We start from the raw sequence: 17,423 nt of genomic DNA, 5'->3' as shown, positions 1-17,423 counted from the left end.
TGGGCTGATGGCTCAGAGCCTGGAGCCTGTTTCCGATTCTGTGTCTCCCTCTCTCTCTGCCCCTCCCCCGTTCATGCTCTGTCTCTCTCTGTCCCAAAAATAAATAAATGTTGAAAAAAAAATTAAAAAAAAAAATAAAATAAAATAAAAAACACTGTTCCAAGTTTCCAAACCATCTGAATGTTATATGTTTCAGCAATCATATGGTATTGAATACAGAATGGTCTCTTTGAGTACCTCCTAGGATAGTGCCATTTCATGGCAACAGTAAGATTTTACTTATTTTAATTGAAAGGCCTATGATTTATAGTGAAGTAAATTAACATAAACATTCACTAATCAAACACCTGACATGATTAGTACAACAAAGGTGAGCAAAAACCATCTTGATAATACTGCATTCTTAAAACAGACAAAAAAAAAAAAAAAGAAAGAAAGAAAGAAAGAAAAACACTCAAAACATTTCCATTTTCCATTTACCTGCATAAAGCTTCAATGGCATCTCTGTCCAAAAAATCATGCTCTCTCTTGACCAAGGAAATATCAATGGGGAACAGAAGATCTATAAGAAAAATAAAAACACATATGTTTATTGGGCACCTAAATTCTCTTTTGTTTGTTTGTAATTGTTCTTTTTATTAATTTAATTTTTTAAATTTACATCCAAGTCAGTTAGCATATAGTGCAACAATGATTTCAGGAATAGATTCCTTAATGCCCCTTATCCATTTAGCCCATCCCCCTCCCACAACCCCTCCAGCCACCTTCTGTTTGTTCTCTATATTTAAGAGTCTCTTATGTTTTGTCTCCCTCCCTGTTTTCATATCATTTTTGCTTCCCTTCCCTTGTGTTTACCTGTTCTGTATCTTAAAGTCCTCATATGAGTGAAGTCATATATTTGTCTCTCTCTGACTAATTTTGCTTAGCATAATACCCTCTAGTTCCAACCATGTAGTTGCAAATGGCAAGATTGCATTCTTTTTGATTGCCGAATTAATACTCCATCATCTTCTTTATCCATTCATCCATCGATGGACACTTGGTGAACACCTGAATTCTTGCCAATCTAGCCCAGTTTAGCAGAGGAAAAAAAAGTAATTTGTTGAACACCTACTGTGTGCAGGACACCTCATTTCCTATCAAGTGCTATGGGAGAAGAAAGCAACTTAAGACAATTCCATCGGTGTCCTAAAGGAGCTTAGATGTAAAGTGGTCTGTGGACTCAAAGATCCGTTCTTGTCAAAAGATAAGTGGTTCAAAACACTGTTCCACCTTTAAACAAGTCAGCAGGCAACAGACCCCTGCTATAAATTATTATGTAAGCCAGAATCAATACCAGAAGGATACTCCTTTTTAATGTGGTTGTATTTTTTTTTTTCCATGTGTGTGTGCTCACATTTGATCAGGGGAAGAGGTCATGGAAAACTGGGCCAAGGAAAGGTCTAGAGAACAATGGCAAGTGGTAGTAAATGGAATCTAACCATTTGCATGACATCAAAAGCTAAAGAGAATTCAGGATATGCTATTTTTAAACAAATATTAGCACTTCCATATGGCTTTTCAGGAGTTTATATAACTCCCCCTAAAACAAAAGGCCAGCTACAAGCTGTGTAGAACAATAGAATTCCAAATCCCTTAATCTGTAGGAGAGTTCAGTACTCAGACTACTGGGAGTTACAGCAGAACTGAAAAGGCAAAAGGGGGGAAAAAGTCAACTCAGTAGAAGAATTCCCTTTTTTATCCCTTGTTGATAAATACATTCAAGGAGAGGGGAGGATGATTGGGAGCATCACTGTGGAAATTTACAACAGTTCTGGAATTGCCACTACATAAAAATGAGTTATCCTCTTTGGAGTTGCAGCTGTTAGGTATATTCAGTCTTCCCCGTAGAATGCTTATATGATATGCTAAGTATGAGTTCTTCTGTGCACCTCTGTGGGCCAGGAATAGGTGAAATAAGTCAGAAAGGCAGGAAACCATGATTACCATAACCGAGAGAGACAGAGAGAGAGAGAGAGAGAGAGAGAGAGAGAAACCACAAACAACAAAAACCAACGCCATGGCCTCTAAAATGGCTAATGCTGCAATACTGGGATAGACCCGCTCTCAGGAGTTCTGGGGATATAGGTGATGGCAATGAATGTCCTAGTTCTTCAGCTGACTGTTACATTTTTATGGTTTCCAACTTCCAGTCGCTGGTTTTATAGAATGGAGCTCCGTATTCTTAACAATCTGTTTGCTAGAGATAATGATAAAGAGTATCTTTTTCTTAACGTTGGAAACTAACATAATGAGTGATAGAGTCTATTCTTCGTTTTTCTGAAAGTGAGAGTTAGATTATTGATACTATTCCCTGAATAATGCAGGCAGACCAATGAAACAGCCCAAGATTTACGAAGAAATATATGAAATTGAGTATTGCAGGAATTTATCTCTTCATTAACTTATAGACCAACACTATAGCTCATAGTGAATGTAAACTATTGTAAATACAAGCACAGTAGACTATGAAGCTATTTGGAGGTTGTGACGTTTTATATCACTTTGAACAGACACCCAGAGTGTCAAGTATTAAATGACAGAACTGACATTAAAGAATATATTTTTAATACTTTCACAGCGGAACATCAGATCTATAAATGTAAATTAAAAGCTCCCATGTCTGTTAAGTGTATAGGCGATCACGACTGTGTTATTTTAGCAATTCTAACTTATTGTACCCAAAACTGTATTTTAGACTCTTTTCCGATGCAAATTAACTTGAAGATTCTGTTAAAAAAAAAAATTCTCGAGAACATAGGGACTAGACGTAAGACAAGTGAAATAATTAAATAAATGATTTTCTCTTATTTGCCTAGACTCTTCTGAAAGGACTGTTTTTTAAAAGATATGATTTACCAACGTACAGAAGAAGCTCTTAGTTCTTCATGTTAGGATTTAATCGTCCAGCTTGGCTTTAAGGGCAGGAAGTATAAATCGCCGAAGACCAAAATAAAGCAAAACAGGAAGACAAGGAATGTGTGGGTTGCTGCACAGAGTGGCAGGATGTAGTGCAGGAATTATAGCCCAGAACAATACACAGTCTATCTCAAAAGCAGGCTAAGGCTTCAAAAGACTTCTAAATGTGAAGAGATCCCAAACATATTCCATGAAAATGCAGTCTGAATTTTAGGATGCATTAAGAAGGAAGACAGAGACTGGGACCGAGTCTTAGCAAACACACACTTCACAAAGTGCTGCTTGGCAGCAAATCAACACCAAAAATGAACATAATTGGAGGAAATTTAATTTCTAAACAGAAGAACAAAAGGACAGCCACCTTACTGCCACTGCTAATGCAATTATCTTTCCCTGTCTCCAGTGGAGCTGTGAATTGAATGCGATACAAGGGAGGCCCCTCCCCAGCCCTCCCTACCTCCAAGCACTTATGAAAGACAGAGATACTCTAAATGTTAATAGGTCAGAAATTCTCTCTAATGGACAGATAGGCAACTCCACCATAATAAGCATGCACGTTAACCAAGTACCTTTCAAAAAAGAAAGAAACAAGAAAAAAGGAGAAGGAATGCGAGATCTCTACAATGGAGGAATAATAAGATATTTTACACAGTCTAGCAATAAAATAATTCTGAATTCAGCTTCATGGGAAAATACCACACATTGAGCCTGGGCCACAATGAACAAGAGCAGGTAGTGTAAATTAGGTAATGAATTATTTTAGCTGAGTGAGCTAGGGAAATAAAGATGATCTCTATGGTCTCTGCCTGATTTCCTTCTGGGGAGTTCTCACCCACCCACTCCATATCCCTCTTCAAGGCAACCTGCTGATCATGTCTAGCACTTCTGAGCTTACGGACTATACCTACTCTTAGCATGGGCTCACGGGCTTTGCTCATGTGTTAAAGAAGGTTGCCAGTGACCACTCGCTCTGCCTGAGAGCCCAATGCCACTTGGTCTGATTCCTATTACCCTAGAGGAAAAGACATGTTTTACCCTCACTATTTCTTGTGAGAAGAGCCAGACATCCTTGGTGAAAATATTTCATTTCAATTGACTCTTTTAGAAATTTTGTCACATGATGGCATCCCCTTCCTTCTTAGGTGATGAAAAAGACGTATTTTCTAAATGTAAATCAACCAAAATTACGTTTGCTTTTTGAGATTCTGGCAATCCCTTAAAAGTCCTCTTTGACGTCTGAATGACGCTTTTATTTTTATAGAATATGTAGCATTTACCACAGTGCTGGGCATCCCTGTTGGTGTAGAATTAATAGTGGTTTGTTGATTGGCTGAATGGATGATGGATGAATGAATGAGAGATATTTAGTGTCATCATCTCAGCAGAGTTGAGGAAACAAAGATGCTTCAGGTGGAAGAAGTCCTGTTGGTCATTTAATTTATTCTCAATTTAGGAATCACTTCACTATTCACCCAACATTTGCTTGCAAATTACCCATATAGATGGAGTTCACTGGTTCACAACTGTAATTTTTTATCATTTATTTATTTATTTTAAATGTTTACTTTTGAGAGAGAGACAGAGTATGAGCGGGAGAGGGGGAGAGAGAGAGAGAGAGAGGGAAATACAGAATCTGAAGCAGGCTCCTGGCTCTGCACTGTCAGCATGGAGCCTGATGCGGGGCTCGAACTCACGAACCGGGAGATCATGATGACCTGAGCCAAAGTGGGACGCTTAACCGACTGAGCTACCCAGGCACCCCCCTATTATTTTTTTAAGAGAGAGTGAGAGAGTGTGTGCGCATGCACCAGTGGGGGAGGGGCAGAGGGAGAGGGAGAATCTTAAGCAGGCTCCACGCTCAGCCCGATGTGGGGCTTAGTCTCAGGAATGTGAGATCATGACCTGAGCCGAAATCAAGAGTCTGACGCTTAACCCACTGAGCCACCCAGGCGCGCCTGTAATTCTTTTTATTTTTATTATTATTTAAAAAATTTTTTTAATGTTTATTTATTTTTTGACAGAGAGAGAGAGAGACAGAGAGACAGAGAGACAGAGCATGAGTGGGGGAGGAGCAGAGAGAGAGAGAGACACAGAATCCAAAGCAGGCTCCAGGCTCTGAGCTGTCAGCGCAGAGCCCGACGCGGGGCCCGAACTCACAGGCCTCAAGATCATGACCTGAGCCGAAGTCGGACGCTCAACCGACCGAGCCACCCAGGTGCCCCTGTAATTCTTTTTGAATGATACCATGTACAGTATGATAAGAATCCCATGTAAATGAATAGCCTATTCCTTTCGCCACCTGCATGTATGCTCCACCCACACCTGGTACCGGAAGCTCAGGATGAGCCACACCTGAGGAGCCCTTCATCCTGGGCTGCAGCATCCCAGTAACCGCCAAGGGCACTGGTGACAAAATGAAAGAGTAAAAATCCAGCCTAGATCATCATCTTCTTTTTTTTTAAAGGTCCATTTTTCTTAATTAAAAATGTGAATGCCACAGAAAAGATAATATTCATCAAATGACAGTCTTAAACAACAGTAAAAAGCCTAATTACAACCTGGGGGAATATATCTGCAACACATGACCAATGAAGGCTTGCTAGAATGAATGAAGAGCTCTTACAAATCATTATGAAAAGTGCTATCAACTCACGAGAAAAATGGGGAACAGACATTTCACAGAAGAGCAAATGCATATGGCCAGATGACATGAAGAAACGAACATTACCATTCACGCTCAGGGAAACTGAAGTCAAAATACATCCACGTGATTGGCAAAAATTAAAGTCTGACAAGATCAAGTGCTGAGAGCATGTGAACATACAGAATCTTTATAGAATTACTGGTAGGGGTGAAAATCAGTATAAGCACATTTGAAAAATCTGCACTGTAAAACTGAACATACGTATTCTCCATCACCTAATAATTCTGCTTCTGCGTATTACAGACAAGACAGATTACTGCAGATGTACCACAAGAGTATTACAATGTACAAGAATGTTCCTAAGACTACAGTTTATAAAAGTAAAACAGAAAAGGCTGAAATGCCCACCCATCGGAGAGTGAATGTGAATAAACTGCAGTCTACCCACACAACGGGCTATTTACACAGCAGTCAAAGCAAGTGACCTAGAGGGACCCACAGTATAGAAGAATCTTAACAATATACTAGTAAGTGAAAAAAATTAAATCCTACAAGATTACATAGAGCATAATATCCTTTTTATAAGGGTAAAAGCAACTTTATAAAAATGTATTAGGAAAGTGCAAAAGGAAAATGACAAATAGAAGTTTCAGGATGACCGTTATTTTGGGTAAGGGGAGTAGAGGGACCTAATGGGAGAAGATGTTAGTTGCATTATCATCATGGTCCTAGCTTTTGTTTTGAGTGATGAGGGTCTTATGACTTGCTACACTGTTTTCTTAATGAACTACCTTAATGAACACTAAAATGTCTGAAACTAAATCATAGATCAATAATATCATGAACCAAGGATATGATTGCGCCAATTAAAAAAAAGTGGCATTGCCGCTCACCTTCATAAAGCTGTGCGTACTGGGGGAAACCTGTTGCCCGTAGCCAATCACAAGCTTCCTTGGCTTCAATTTCTGTAATAGAACAGAAGAAAGACAGCAGTGTGAGTCATGTGGACCTCAGCATGCTTTCTTCCTTAACAAACTCTGATTTTGTTATAGAAGCAAAATAGGCCTATTGACAATGGATAAGCAAAACAAACATATACACATACATAAAAGCCACGTAATTCAAATGATTTAAATTATTGTGCATCTCTTCAGACTTTAGAAAATGCACACAACAACCTGACTTTCCTTAAAAAATAAAAATGGGGTCTTAACAGTAGGTTACTATTCTGTGCTGCTCCTGTGTTCTGGTTACAAATCAGTACGAAAACAGGGCACAATGAGCAGTTTTAAGAGGGATTAAATAATTTTAAGCCCAGATGGTCTAACCTGGTTTACTCTTCACATCAACAAAAAGCCACCAAATACACGTGACACCCTGGAAGAGAACTAACCCTGCCCAATGGAACAGACCTTCTGCCCCACAATGGGATGTGCAGAGAAGGTCCAGGTGCTGAGGCAATGTGCCTTTAGGTGCATCCAGCAGTAGAGACCCAGGCTGTCAGGTGACCCAGAGGGCATTAAGTCCATAAATCCCACAATCTTGGCAGGCCAAAATGCCTAATAAAGCTCTGCTTCCCTGTGGTTAACATCTTGTAGATAGTATTGATAAACAGAAAGCCCAAGAGCACCTGACACACTGTGTTCCAACTCACTCAAGCGGTACTTACAATCCAGTTAAAACTGACTCACAGAGCAGGTCTGGGGCACACTCATTAGTTTCTCTGCTTGCACAAAGAATATTCTTTCAACTCTTCTTCCCGCCTTCCACAGGCCATGAGAGTACTCAGTTATGTAAGGCGATTCGCTCATTTATAAATGCCTCAACATTGATTAATTTATTCCAGATCCAAATCTTCATTAAGCATCTCTCCTCTGAGCCAGAGGGAGGCGGATAATCCATATTAGGAGAAGCATACATATCTTACTTTTGTCTAGTAACTTTACGGTTTCACAGCAGTTTTTCTCCTATCATTTCACGAATTCCTTGGCCTTTAAAGAAAGGTAATTTAGAACACTCAAATTCTTTAAAGCAAGTAGGGATGTCCTTATAGAGCACGCCAAAGCAAAAAACAACCTGCTATCCCCTGATGAGTTAGTCAATAAATACCTAAACTAAATCAATTAAGGCACTCGAGTGGAAAAAAATGACATGGCCAAGTTTACTTTCATGAATCTCTTCAGCATAGTGATGAAAGCAGCATTATTAAACATGAGATTCAGGAGTGAATTCAGGACAGGAGGGAAAAGTGACATACATATATAAGAACCTCAATGTTTGCTCAGAATAGAAGAATATATAGAATTGTCCAGTTTGAATTACCTGTAGTTAACATTTTTTTCATGTATTCATATCCACACCTTGTCTCAGAAAGGGATTAAAGAAGCTTTACATAAAATCATAAAATAAACACTTTCTAGACAACTGTATTGCTGGAAAAACATAAAACCTCGACGTTTTATTTAAAAGAAGAAGGAAACTTTTTTTCCTCTATCTCTGTGACCCCTGTTCAAAGACAGACAAGGAAAGAAAAAAAGCTAAGTGTTTGTTTAAAAAAAATTAAAAAAAAAAAACCTCGCTTTTCCTGACTATTTAGAGGTATTTCCATCGAACAGATTGTTAGACTCTGAACAACAGATTGTTAAAAAGTAAATGTGCTTGCTCTCTTAATATTTTACTCAACAAGTGGTGAGTAACCAGAAATTCTCAATATCCATTCTTTTCTGACTTACATTGAGACATGACACTGGGTCAGCACACGCACAAAAGCCTGAATTAGACACACTTCACCGGCCAATATTGCTACCTATTTAGAGCATGTTTCTGATTTTCTTATTACAATGGCTTCCTGCCAAGAGGCATGTAAGATACAAGGCATTTTTCTAAAAAGCCTTCATATTTATTTATATAATACTTTACAAATTACCAGATGTTCTCAAACATATTGCTCATTTAAGGCCCCCAGTGATTTCAGAAACCTAAAATACTTATTGTTATCTTGTCATTCTCTTAACTCACTCCCTACCACCAAGGAAATGAAAAGCCCCCACGTGACCACAGATTCATCTAACAAGCTGTGTCCAAATAGCCACACTTCTCAGGGCCACTTGGTTAGAAAGGAATGGTGTGAACAGGCAAAGCTCTGCTTCTTCAGCAGATAATCTAGTTAAAGGCTTATAATGGCTAAAAAGCAGTATTTTCAAGAACTGCAGAGATCCAGGTACTTTACCTTCCTTCCTTACCCTAAACTAGACGAAAATGTGTCTTTCTTTCAGGTGTGAACCCATGGGAAATAGGAAAAGTCTGTATCGTATCTAGCTTCCACTTAAGAATGTCCACTCGTGAACCCTTGGGTGAAGAACTGAAAACTCACTGCTCCTCTAGGCATCAGAATTAGAACACTGTAAAAACTGTAAAAAGTTGTCACTGGTTTTTTAATAAATGAAATAGTTACGGACTTCACTCCCACCCCTTTCCAACTACTGAGAGAAAATGGTAACAGTCTGATGTAAGTGCTGATTTGGGAAAAAAAAAAAAATCAGTATTTTCATTTTATTTAACGTGAAGTGAATACATATCTACATCCAAGTCGAGTAGAGAACACCCTTTCTGGTTTCGCCCCCGATCCAGTCCATAACTTTCCCTCTTGTCTCCCAACTAAAGCGCCACGTCTCCAATTCTGTCCTCTCTCAGAGGAGAGAATCCTGGCTCATCACACTTCCCGATCTATAGTGTTGATCTTGTCTCTCTCTGACTTCACTAGAACTCTGCTGCTTGGAAAATCAAGTCTGAACACCTCTGCATGGTTTCCCCAGCTCTCCGGGAGGCATGCAGCCTGATTTTTCAGCTCTCTCTATTCACTCTATCTCCCAGCGAAAGCAAACCCAGTGCTCATCTCCCCATACACCACTGTGACTTCCCGGCATGAAATGATCTTCCTTGTTCTCAGTGTCAAATTTCATGCATCCTTCAAGGTCTATCCCAAATGCTGCCTCCCAGATGCCTCCCTCCCGACAATTCTGTCAATGGCTAACTTTTTTATTTTTTAATTTTTTTTTTTAAAGAGAGAGACAGAGACAGAGCATGAGCAGGGGAGGGGCAGAAAGAGAGGGAGACACAGAATGTGAAGCAGGCTCCAGGCTCTGAGCTGTCAGCACAGAGTCCGATGTGGGACTCGAACTCACGAACTGTGAGATCATGACCTGAGCTGAAGTTGGTTACTCAACGAACTGAGCCACCCAGGCGCCCCTCAATGGCTAACTTTTATTGAGTGCTTCATATGTGCACGACCCTGTCTAAGCATTAAAAGGCATATTAATTCATTTACTTTTCACATTGATCCTAAAACATGGATTACTAAAATCTCTATACAGACGAGGAAACAAGCAGAGAAATAAGTTCTTAAAATGAGTTTTCTTTACATTCAAATGCCACAGTGGAAACGGAACTAGGACTCACCGAAATGAGCAAGACAGGTTCTTCCCTTAAAAATATATATGTAACACTGAGCAACATTTAAAATATTAAAACCATTGGGGCGCCTGGGTGGCTGGGTCAGTTGAGCATCCGACTTCAGTTCAGGTCATGGTCTTGCCGTTCATGAGTTCAAGCCCCGCGTCGGGCTCTGTGCTAACAAACAGCTCAGAGCCTGGAGCCTGCTTCAGATTCTGTATCTTTCTCTCTCCCCCTCCCCTGCTCATGCTCTGCCTCTCTCTGTCTCTCAAAAATAACTAAATGTTAAAGAAATTAAAGAAAAATAAATAAAATATTAAAACCATGTATACATTGCATTACTTCAGTCACTAAATTCTCATGCCCATTTTTAGAGGTCTCTAACTGGCTCTAACGGTATGACTTTTCCTTCAATATATGCAACTATGAGGATGATTTTTTTAAATGTTTTTTATTTATTTTGAGACAGAGAGAGAGAGACGGGTGGGGGGGGGACAGGGGCATAGAGAGAGGGAGAGAGAGAATCCCAAGTAGGCTCCATGCTCAGAGTGGAACCTGCTGCGGGGCTCGATCCCATGAACTGTGAGGTCATGACTTGAGCCAAAATCAAGAGTTGGATGCTTAACCAACTGAACCACCCAGGCACCCTGAAGATGATTTTTAAAAAAAATTTTTTTAACGTTTATTTATTTTTGAGACAGAGAGAGATGGAGCATGAATGGGGGAGGGTCAGAGAGAGAGGGAGACACGGAATCTGAAACAGGCTCCAGGCTCTGAGCTGTCACCACAGAGCCTGACGCAGGGCTTGAACTCATGAACCTTGAGATCATGACCTGAGCTGAAGTCGGACGCTTAACCGACTGAGCCACCCAGGCGCCCCTGAAGATGATTTTTAAAAACATTCTCTACTGGGCAAAAATGCCATCAGAAACCAAAAGCACAATGGAAATACAATGCTCCTTTAACGCCTGGGTTTTCTCTGAGCAAACAACAGACAAATGTGTTGAGGAAACAGGAAATATTTATTGGAAACAGCCTTAGTGGTTAGTTGTATAAGATGAATGAGGTCCAGGAGACCCTTTTGTGTAAGGCTGGGAACCATTAGTCCATATTTGCACATTTCCCGGCATGAAGGGATGACCCTGTCTTCCCCTTACCCTCAACAATGAGTTAAACAGAAATTCCCAAACCCGTCATCATTCTGTTGAACTCACTGATCTTAACCAGTTGAGCAACAGTAATTGGGTTGAGATGTGATTACTTCCATCTTCTGTGTGCCCTATCTTCACAGTAGGAACTGTCAGGCTCCCTGCCTTCTTTGACAACAGGCTACCAAAATCAGGACTCAAGGCAAATGCCACAACTACATGGAATGTATCTCTTAAATAAAAGTCTAAGGAATTGGAAGAATGCAAGAAAATTCAAGCACTTTCCAGATTCCTTGGATTCCCCCAAATATGACAGACCTGTGGGCAAAGATCAATGGAAATGTTGATGCTTTTACAGCCACAGAGAAACATATTAGCTGTGTGAAGGCAGGTGGTATTTTCTGATCCAAAACAAAATTCATTTCCCCACCCTGGTCACATAGATTCTTCCAATGGAAGAAGATTCTTTTTACCCATTTTCCAGCTACCATTGAGGTGGCCAATTTTACAGGACTGTTGCACAGGCTTCATGGGGCAGCCCACTGGAGAAGCAAACCATGGCCTCAAAAATTTGATCTCAATGGCTGTCAGCCCTGGATGCAGTAGGCATCAGCTTAAGGAACTTTCTAAAACCATGAACCACCACCTACTCCCAGGTATTTGGATTTTCTCAGTCTAGGGAGGATCTTTTAAAAAAAGCTCTTTAGGTAAATTTAAGGCTGGCCTGGATTGAGAACCACTGAGCCACACAACATTTCTCTGTATTGCGGTGCCTGGACTCTTTCTCCCTGGATTATCCTAAGATCTCCCAACTGAATTCTGTGATAAGCTTTGTCCCTCCCTGCCCACAACAAATCTATCCTAGTCCAAGAGTCCCCGAGCCCCTGGATTCGCTTTCATGAAATACATAATTCATGATGTTACTCTCCTGCTTATAATTCTTCACTGACTCTCCACCACCTTTCAGATACAGTCCAAACTCCTCGGCAGACCCACAACCTTCTTAATTTGGCCTCTGCCTTATGCATTTGTCTCCTGGAAGGCCTCCAAATGCAAGCTTTGCTCATCTTACTGAATTCCTTGAGGTTCCCAGGATGCATCATGCTCTCTCACACTGCAAGCTCTTAATCTGTTCTCCCCCTTACTCCTAAATTCTCCCTTCTCCACCCTGTCAACTTTTCTCTCCTACCTTTCCCACGCTGGGTGAGGTGCACCTACCCAAAGCTTCTTAATTCATTTATGTCCTGAAAGAGTACTTCTTCCATATTGGAAGTACAAATAGATTTGTTTGAAGGAAAAAAAAAAAGAATCCATTAATATTTTCTTCCCTTCAGAAACAGACTGAGAACTATAATGCAAAACCCCTTCTCTTTGCAATTAATAATAAAAATAAATGTTAAACCTACACAACTGCCAAAGACTGGTTATCAGGATTTACCTCCGTAAAATGAATTTCTAGATGGCCTAAGTCAGATTGCAGAATGTATACAGTAATATTTATTACACTTTAATGTTATCTAATCACAGCCAAGATTTTGACTAGCAACTACATTCCTACCCTCAGGTGCCTAAAAGCATTCTAAACATCTGTTGTGCATATTCTGAAAGAAACCAGTTAGGAAGCTTCTGGAAGGCCAGTCGATACTAATTCAGTTTCTAAGTCTGTTTGGCCTAACAGGGGCGGACCCAAATCTACCTTCAGGAATATTCTGGTGTAGTCATACATGTAAGTGAAGCCAATCATCCTTCATTTCCCCCCTTCACTCAGTAATTATTTACTGAACATCTCCGAAGTATGCTCCAGCTGTGCTCAGGGACAATCAGACAGAGGTTCCTGCCCAGAAGCAGGAAGCCAAATGGAAAGGTAATTCACAGTTGAGTACATAGTGTCCGATGATCCTCTACTAGGGAAAGAACTGGTTTCCTAAGGGCTATTCTAAGGTCTTTGGGTTTGTTAAGGCCCAAGTGAACTGCTACAGAACACCAGTGAGTACTCATTTCACAGGTGAAACTACCTACAGCCCACATGCCCTAACTTCTTCATATACCCCATCTGTCACCCAATCTCCCTCGAGCTAACTGATCCAGCTATACTGGCCTCTTCCCACCCACCCTGTACCCCTTTTCCTGCTTTATTTTGTCTCCTTCCAAAATATGTATTATGTTTACTTTCCCCTCTGTAAGCTCCAAAAGGGTGAGTTTCTTTGTCTACTTTGCTCTCTGATACATCCTAAGCACCTACAGCAGCGTGGGGCACAAGGTAGTTGCTCAATAAATATTACACAGCCACGATATGACTTTTGTTCTAGGGAAGTGGTTTTCCTATTTTTTCTGACCAGGATCCATGATAAGAAATACATTTTACATTATAACCTGGAACACAAATGTATGTATACATGTGCACACACACACACATTCACGTATACAAACAAACGTGTCTGTACCAGCATATGCAGAACTGAAACAAGTTTCACCAAATAACACTTAAAATTAGTTATGCAGTCTTACATTTTTCAATTCCATTTAAAAAAGTAGTTATGTTACTCACCAAAGCCACCAGTTTGAAATGTATTATTCTCACACCATAGTTTTTTCTTACAAAGGAAGGAAGGGAGGAAGGAAGGAGGGAGGGAAGGAAGGAAGGAAGGAAGGAAGGAAGGAAGGAAGGAAAAGAGAGAGAAAGGAAAAGGAAAGAAGGAAGGAAGGGGGAGAGAGAGGGAAAGAAAAGAAAAGAGAAAGAAGGAAGGAAGGAAGAGTAAACTAAGAACTAACATGTAGTACGGAGGAGAATGTGATGAGGCACAGGAAAGACATGTATGAATTCGGAGGTGGGAGGGGGCTGCTTGGGCACATGGTCTATGCTCAGCCTTCAAGGAGGCTAACATAATCTCCTATGTAAGAGTGGATGGGGGAGAGAAGATTCCGAGTAAAGGTGGAGGGGTGGTGAAGCACAGGAGTTTGTGAAAGGATGCTAATCGGTCCCATGTACCGTAACACTGACAAAAGAAGGGAGGCATGAAGTGGAAAGCAGGTTCTCCCACAGAGCACATACAGGCATCTCCTTAGCCTGGTTACCCAAAGAGCAGCGAACATTATTTCCTCAGATGTAAAACAGTTTTGTTTTAGAAAATGTAAAACTTTCTAATAATCCATCACACCAAGAGGGCAAGGTATTACCTGCAACAGGTCAGGAAAACAGGTTCAGGAAAGAATGCATTGCTTTGTTAAGTAGCCTTGAGAAAATAATCTGTCTGGACCAGTTTCCTCATCTGTAAAACCTGGGATTGCCATAGGCTTTGTAAACTCCCCAGGCTTCTGACTCTCAGATCTTTTTTATGCCAATTTCCCCTGCTCTCTAAGACAACCTTTAGAATAGGTTCCATCGCTACTGTTAAGCTTTCAGATTTATCACCAATTACACGGAGGCATTTTTCTTCCCTCAAAAAACTGGATCATTAGTAACTGCTGTAAATTCCCCAATTTTGCAGATTTACTGAAGCTTATTGCTAAAGTTTGTAATTTGGTTCCTAACGGATCAGTTCCTTGATTTGCCTCGTGATGCCTGTGTTCATATTATAGGGAACCCAAAACCCTAGATATTTTTGCTTATTTGTGTGTCTACAGCCCTCAAACTAAAAAATTCATCTTTATAGGAGGAACATGCTTAGAAAACCCATAGAAAACCTTGAGTTTTACTCTGTTTACTGAGCTTGTATGTTCATGCTTTGCCAACAGTAGCATCCTGACTTCTACAGAATCAGTGAGTTGGGTGCTGAAATGCTTCTTGGAGCTTCTCTCATCTTTTCTCTTCACCAGTGAGTTAGCTGGCTCAGAGTTTAGGTAATTTGCTGGAGGTTCCAGAACTGCCCTGCTCTCCCAGGCTAGTGCACCTTCTGCATACTTTGACTGCCTGCAAAGATTACTCTCACTTTTAAATCATCAGACTGTTTTTCAGTACAAGCAAAAACTGCAAGTTTTGGAAAGTTTCCTTTTTAAGTTTTTCCTTCCTTCCTCCCTCCCTCCCTCCCTCCCTCCCTCCCTCCCTCCCTCCCTCCCTCCTTTCTTTCTTTCTTTCTTTCTCTCTTTCTTTCTTTCTTTCTTTCTTTCTTCTCTTTCTTTCTTTCTTTCTTTCTCTCTCCTGCTTGAGGTCTGGTGGCAGATCTGTTGCTTTCTAATAAAGAACATTCCTAGAAATAATGTAAACGGGGAAAAAGGACCCATTTTTCCCCCAGTGATGTGATGACAACTTAATATAAGGTTTTGCCTTAAAAAAAGGAAACCATGAGAGACACACCCTGCAAGCCTATACCTGGTATTATGCACATGAAGAGACACTCCAGCAATGCAGAAATTAAATCAATTGGCATCCCCTTTGGGGATCATTTAGTTCAAGTGTTTACAAAATACTGTTTTATCACATCAAAAAATATGTGCTCATTCCTCCCAAAGGCAAACAGCTCTGCATTAATTTGAGCCCATGGTTGACATGGCTCTCTCAGGTATCCAGACTTAAACTGACCCAGTTATTTCCAGGAACAGAAAATATCTTTCAGCTAATCAAAAACTGGCACTTACTACCCAGCACAAATGAAAATAAACGATTAAGGAAATGGACACAGCATCACCACATTTTTCTATTTCCTTTCTATGTGGGGTGGGATTAAAAACCCTTTGGTTTACATACAAGCATGCACCCACATTTCTAGTATTCTGTATCAAATACTTATGCATTTGCAACCATGCATTGCTAAGAAAAATGATTTGAAATAGCTCTTAAAATACTAAACCCTTTAAAGATAATAATTGCATAGATTAAGAAGCCAATTTCAAGAAAGGAAACAATCTAAATAACATACTTTTAAGGGATCTTATTTTTCTGAGTCTCATTTTTTCATAAAACGAAGCAGATGTTTTAAGATTATATAATCCACTTCCTTTGTAACTTATGATTCAAGGCAAAATACCTAGTTATAAACCTAAAGTAGCCAACCCCCCATCTCCATGATGAAAGGTTCGCAGGCACATCAATTCTTTCATTACATGTTAGCAAAGCTTATTCTACTAAGTAACCTCCAACCCCAATCTTTGGTTTTGTCCCAAGTTCTATAGTGCCATAGGGCAGGAAATAGAAATACTGTGCAAATGGCAGCAAAATAGAAATAGAGGGAACAGTAAGGAATTCTAAAGAAACTGTCCACTCAGGTTTTAGTCCATTCTGACAGCAAGAAAAAAGAAAAGCAAGAATATAATGAAGCATCAAGTTGCCCTACACAAAGACCAATGAAAATAAAAAACATGGAAGCAACTGGTAAATAGAGCGGCTGTTAGGCATTCCTATGTCTAACCTCAAACAGAAAACACTATTGGATTTGATGTTCTCAGTTTTGTGCCACAAAGTGTAAGAAAAAATTAGGACTACTGTCTTCTAGGTCAGCTAAAGAATTATTTTCATTAAAAAGGCTGGTGACAACCAGTCCCCCAGACACACACAATCTAATGGTCAAAGCTGGTTCCGATACATCTCTTTAGTTTAGGAAGGCTTCTGGTTTTATATGGATACATTTTCCTACAAACACATTAAGATCCTCATTTTGTTGCTATAACCCATTTTGTTCACACACGCAGGCAGGAAGAGGTCTGAAGCACATATGACCTGGACTAGTCACTGAATTTCCAGGCATCTTGGCTGCCCCTCACCAGGGAAGAGGCAATGTTTTTCCAGGCTGCCTTTGCAAAGTTCGGGAATTTCCCATGAAATGACTTTTAGAAATGTGCATGCATCACGGAAGATCTGTTTTTTGTGCTATCTTTGAAAATGGGAGTTGTACGGAGATTGTCCCCTTGTGAGTTTATAGTTTCTCCAGACTTGGGAGTGAAGATGATTTCAGAATTTTAGCGTCTTCTATCTACTCTGTCACCTGTGTGTGACAAAGGGCAAGGCATGGCTGTAGTGCAGCTCAGTCATGGGCCACAGGCCATCTCACCTCCGAGGTCCCTTCCTCCATGGCTTCCTCAGCGCTGCAGCCTGGGAAATGCTACAACCTCAGGGTGTGGAAAACTTCTGTCCCTCAGACATCCTCTAGAGACTCCTGCAAGAAGGAAGGCGCCTTTCTGACAAGCTTCAGGAAGCAGGCTGCAATCCTCTCTGCGGGACACTCAAAGGTGGGGCGGGAAGAGAACAAAATGTGGATGGGAGGTGTCAAAGGCATCTGAGGACTCCA

The 17,423-nt window shown here is 40.4% G+C and overlaps 1 protein-coding gene across 10 annotated transcripts in view; it reads right to left on the bottom strand.

Annotated features, from left to right (window-relative positions):
- DLC1 (DLC1 Rho GTPase activating protein) overlaps positions 1–17,423 on the bottom strand; it is a 428,030-nt gene that overhangs the window by 24,227 nt on the left and 386,380 nt on the right. For 9 of the 10 annotated variants that reach the window (XM_043560345.1, XM_043560365.1, XM_043560417.1 and 6 more), the window contains 2 exons: positions 6,496–6,567; positions 481–562 (listed from right to left, as the gene is read on the bottom strand). In XM_043560345.1, the coding sequence (XP_043416280.1) occupies positions 481–562; positions 6,496–6,567 (154 nt within the window). Of the gene's footprint in view, positions 1–480; positions 563–3,999; positions 4,025–6,495; positions 6,568–17,423 lie in introns of those variants that run through there. The other variant, XM_043560400.1, reaches the window with a different exon arrangement.

This window comes from Prionailurus bengalensis, chromosome B1, assembly GCF_016509475.1.
Source record: "Prionailurus bengalensis isolate Pbe53 chromosome B1, Fcat_Pben_1.1_paternal_pri, whole genome shotgun sequence".
Lineage (NCBI taxonomy): Eukaryota > Metazoa > Chordata > Mammalia > Carnivora > Felidae > Prionailurus > Prionailurus bengalensis.
This window is presented reverse-complemented; position numbering and strand designations above follow the sequence as displayed.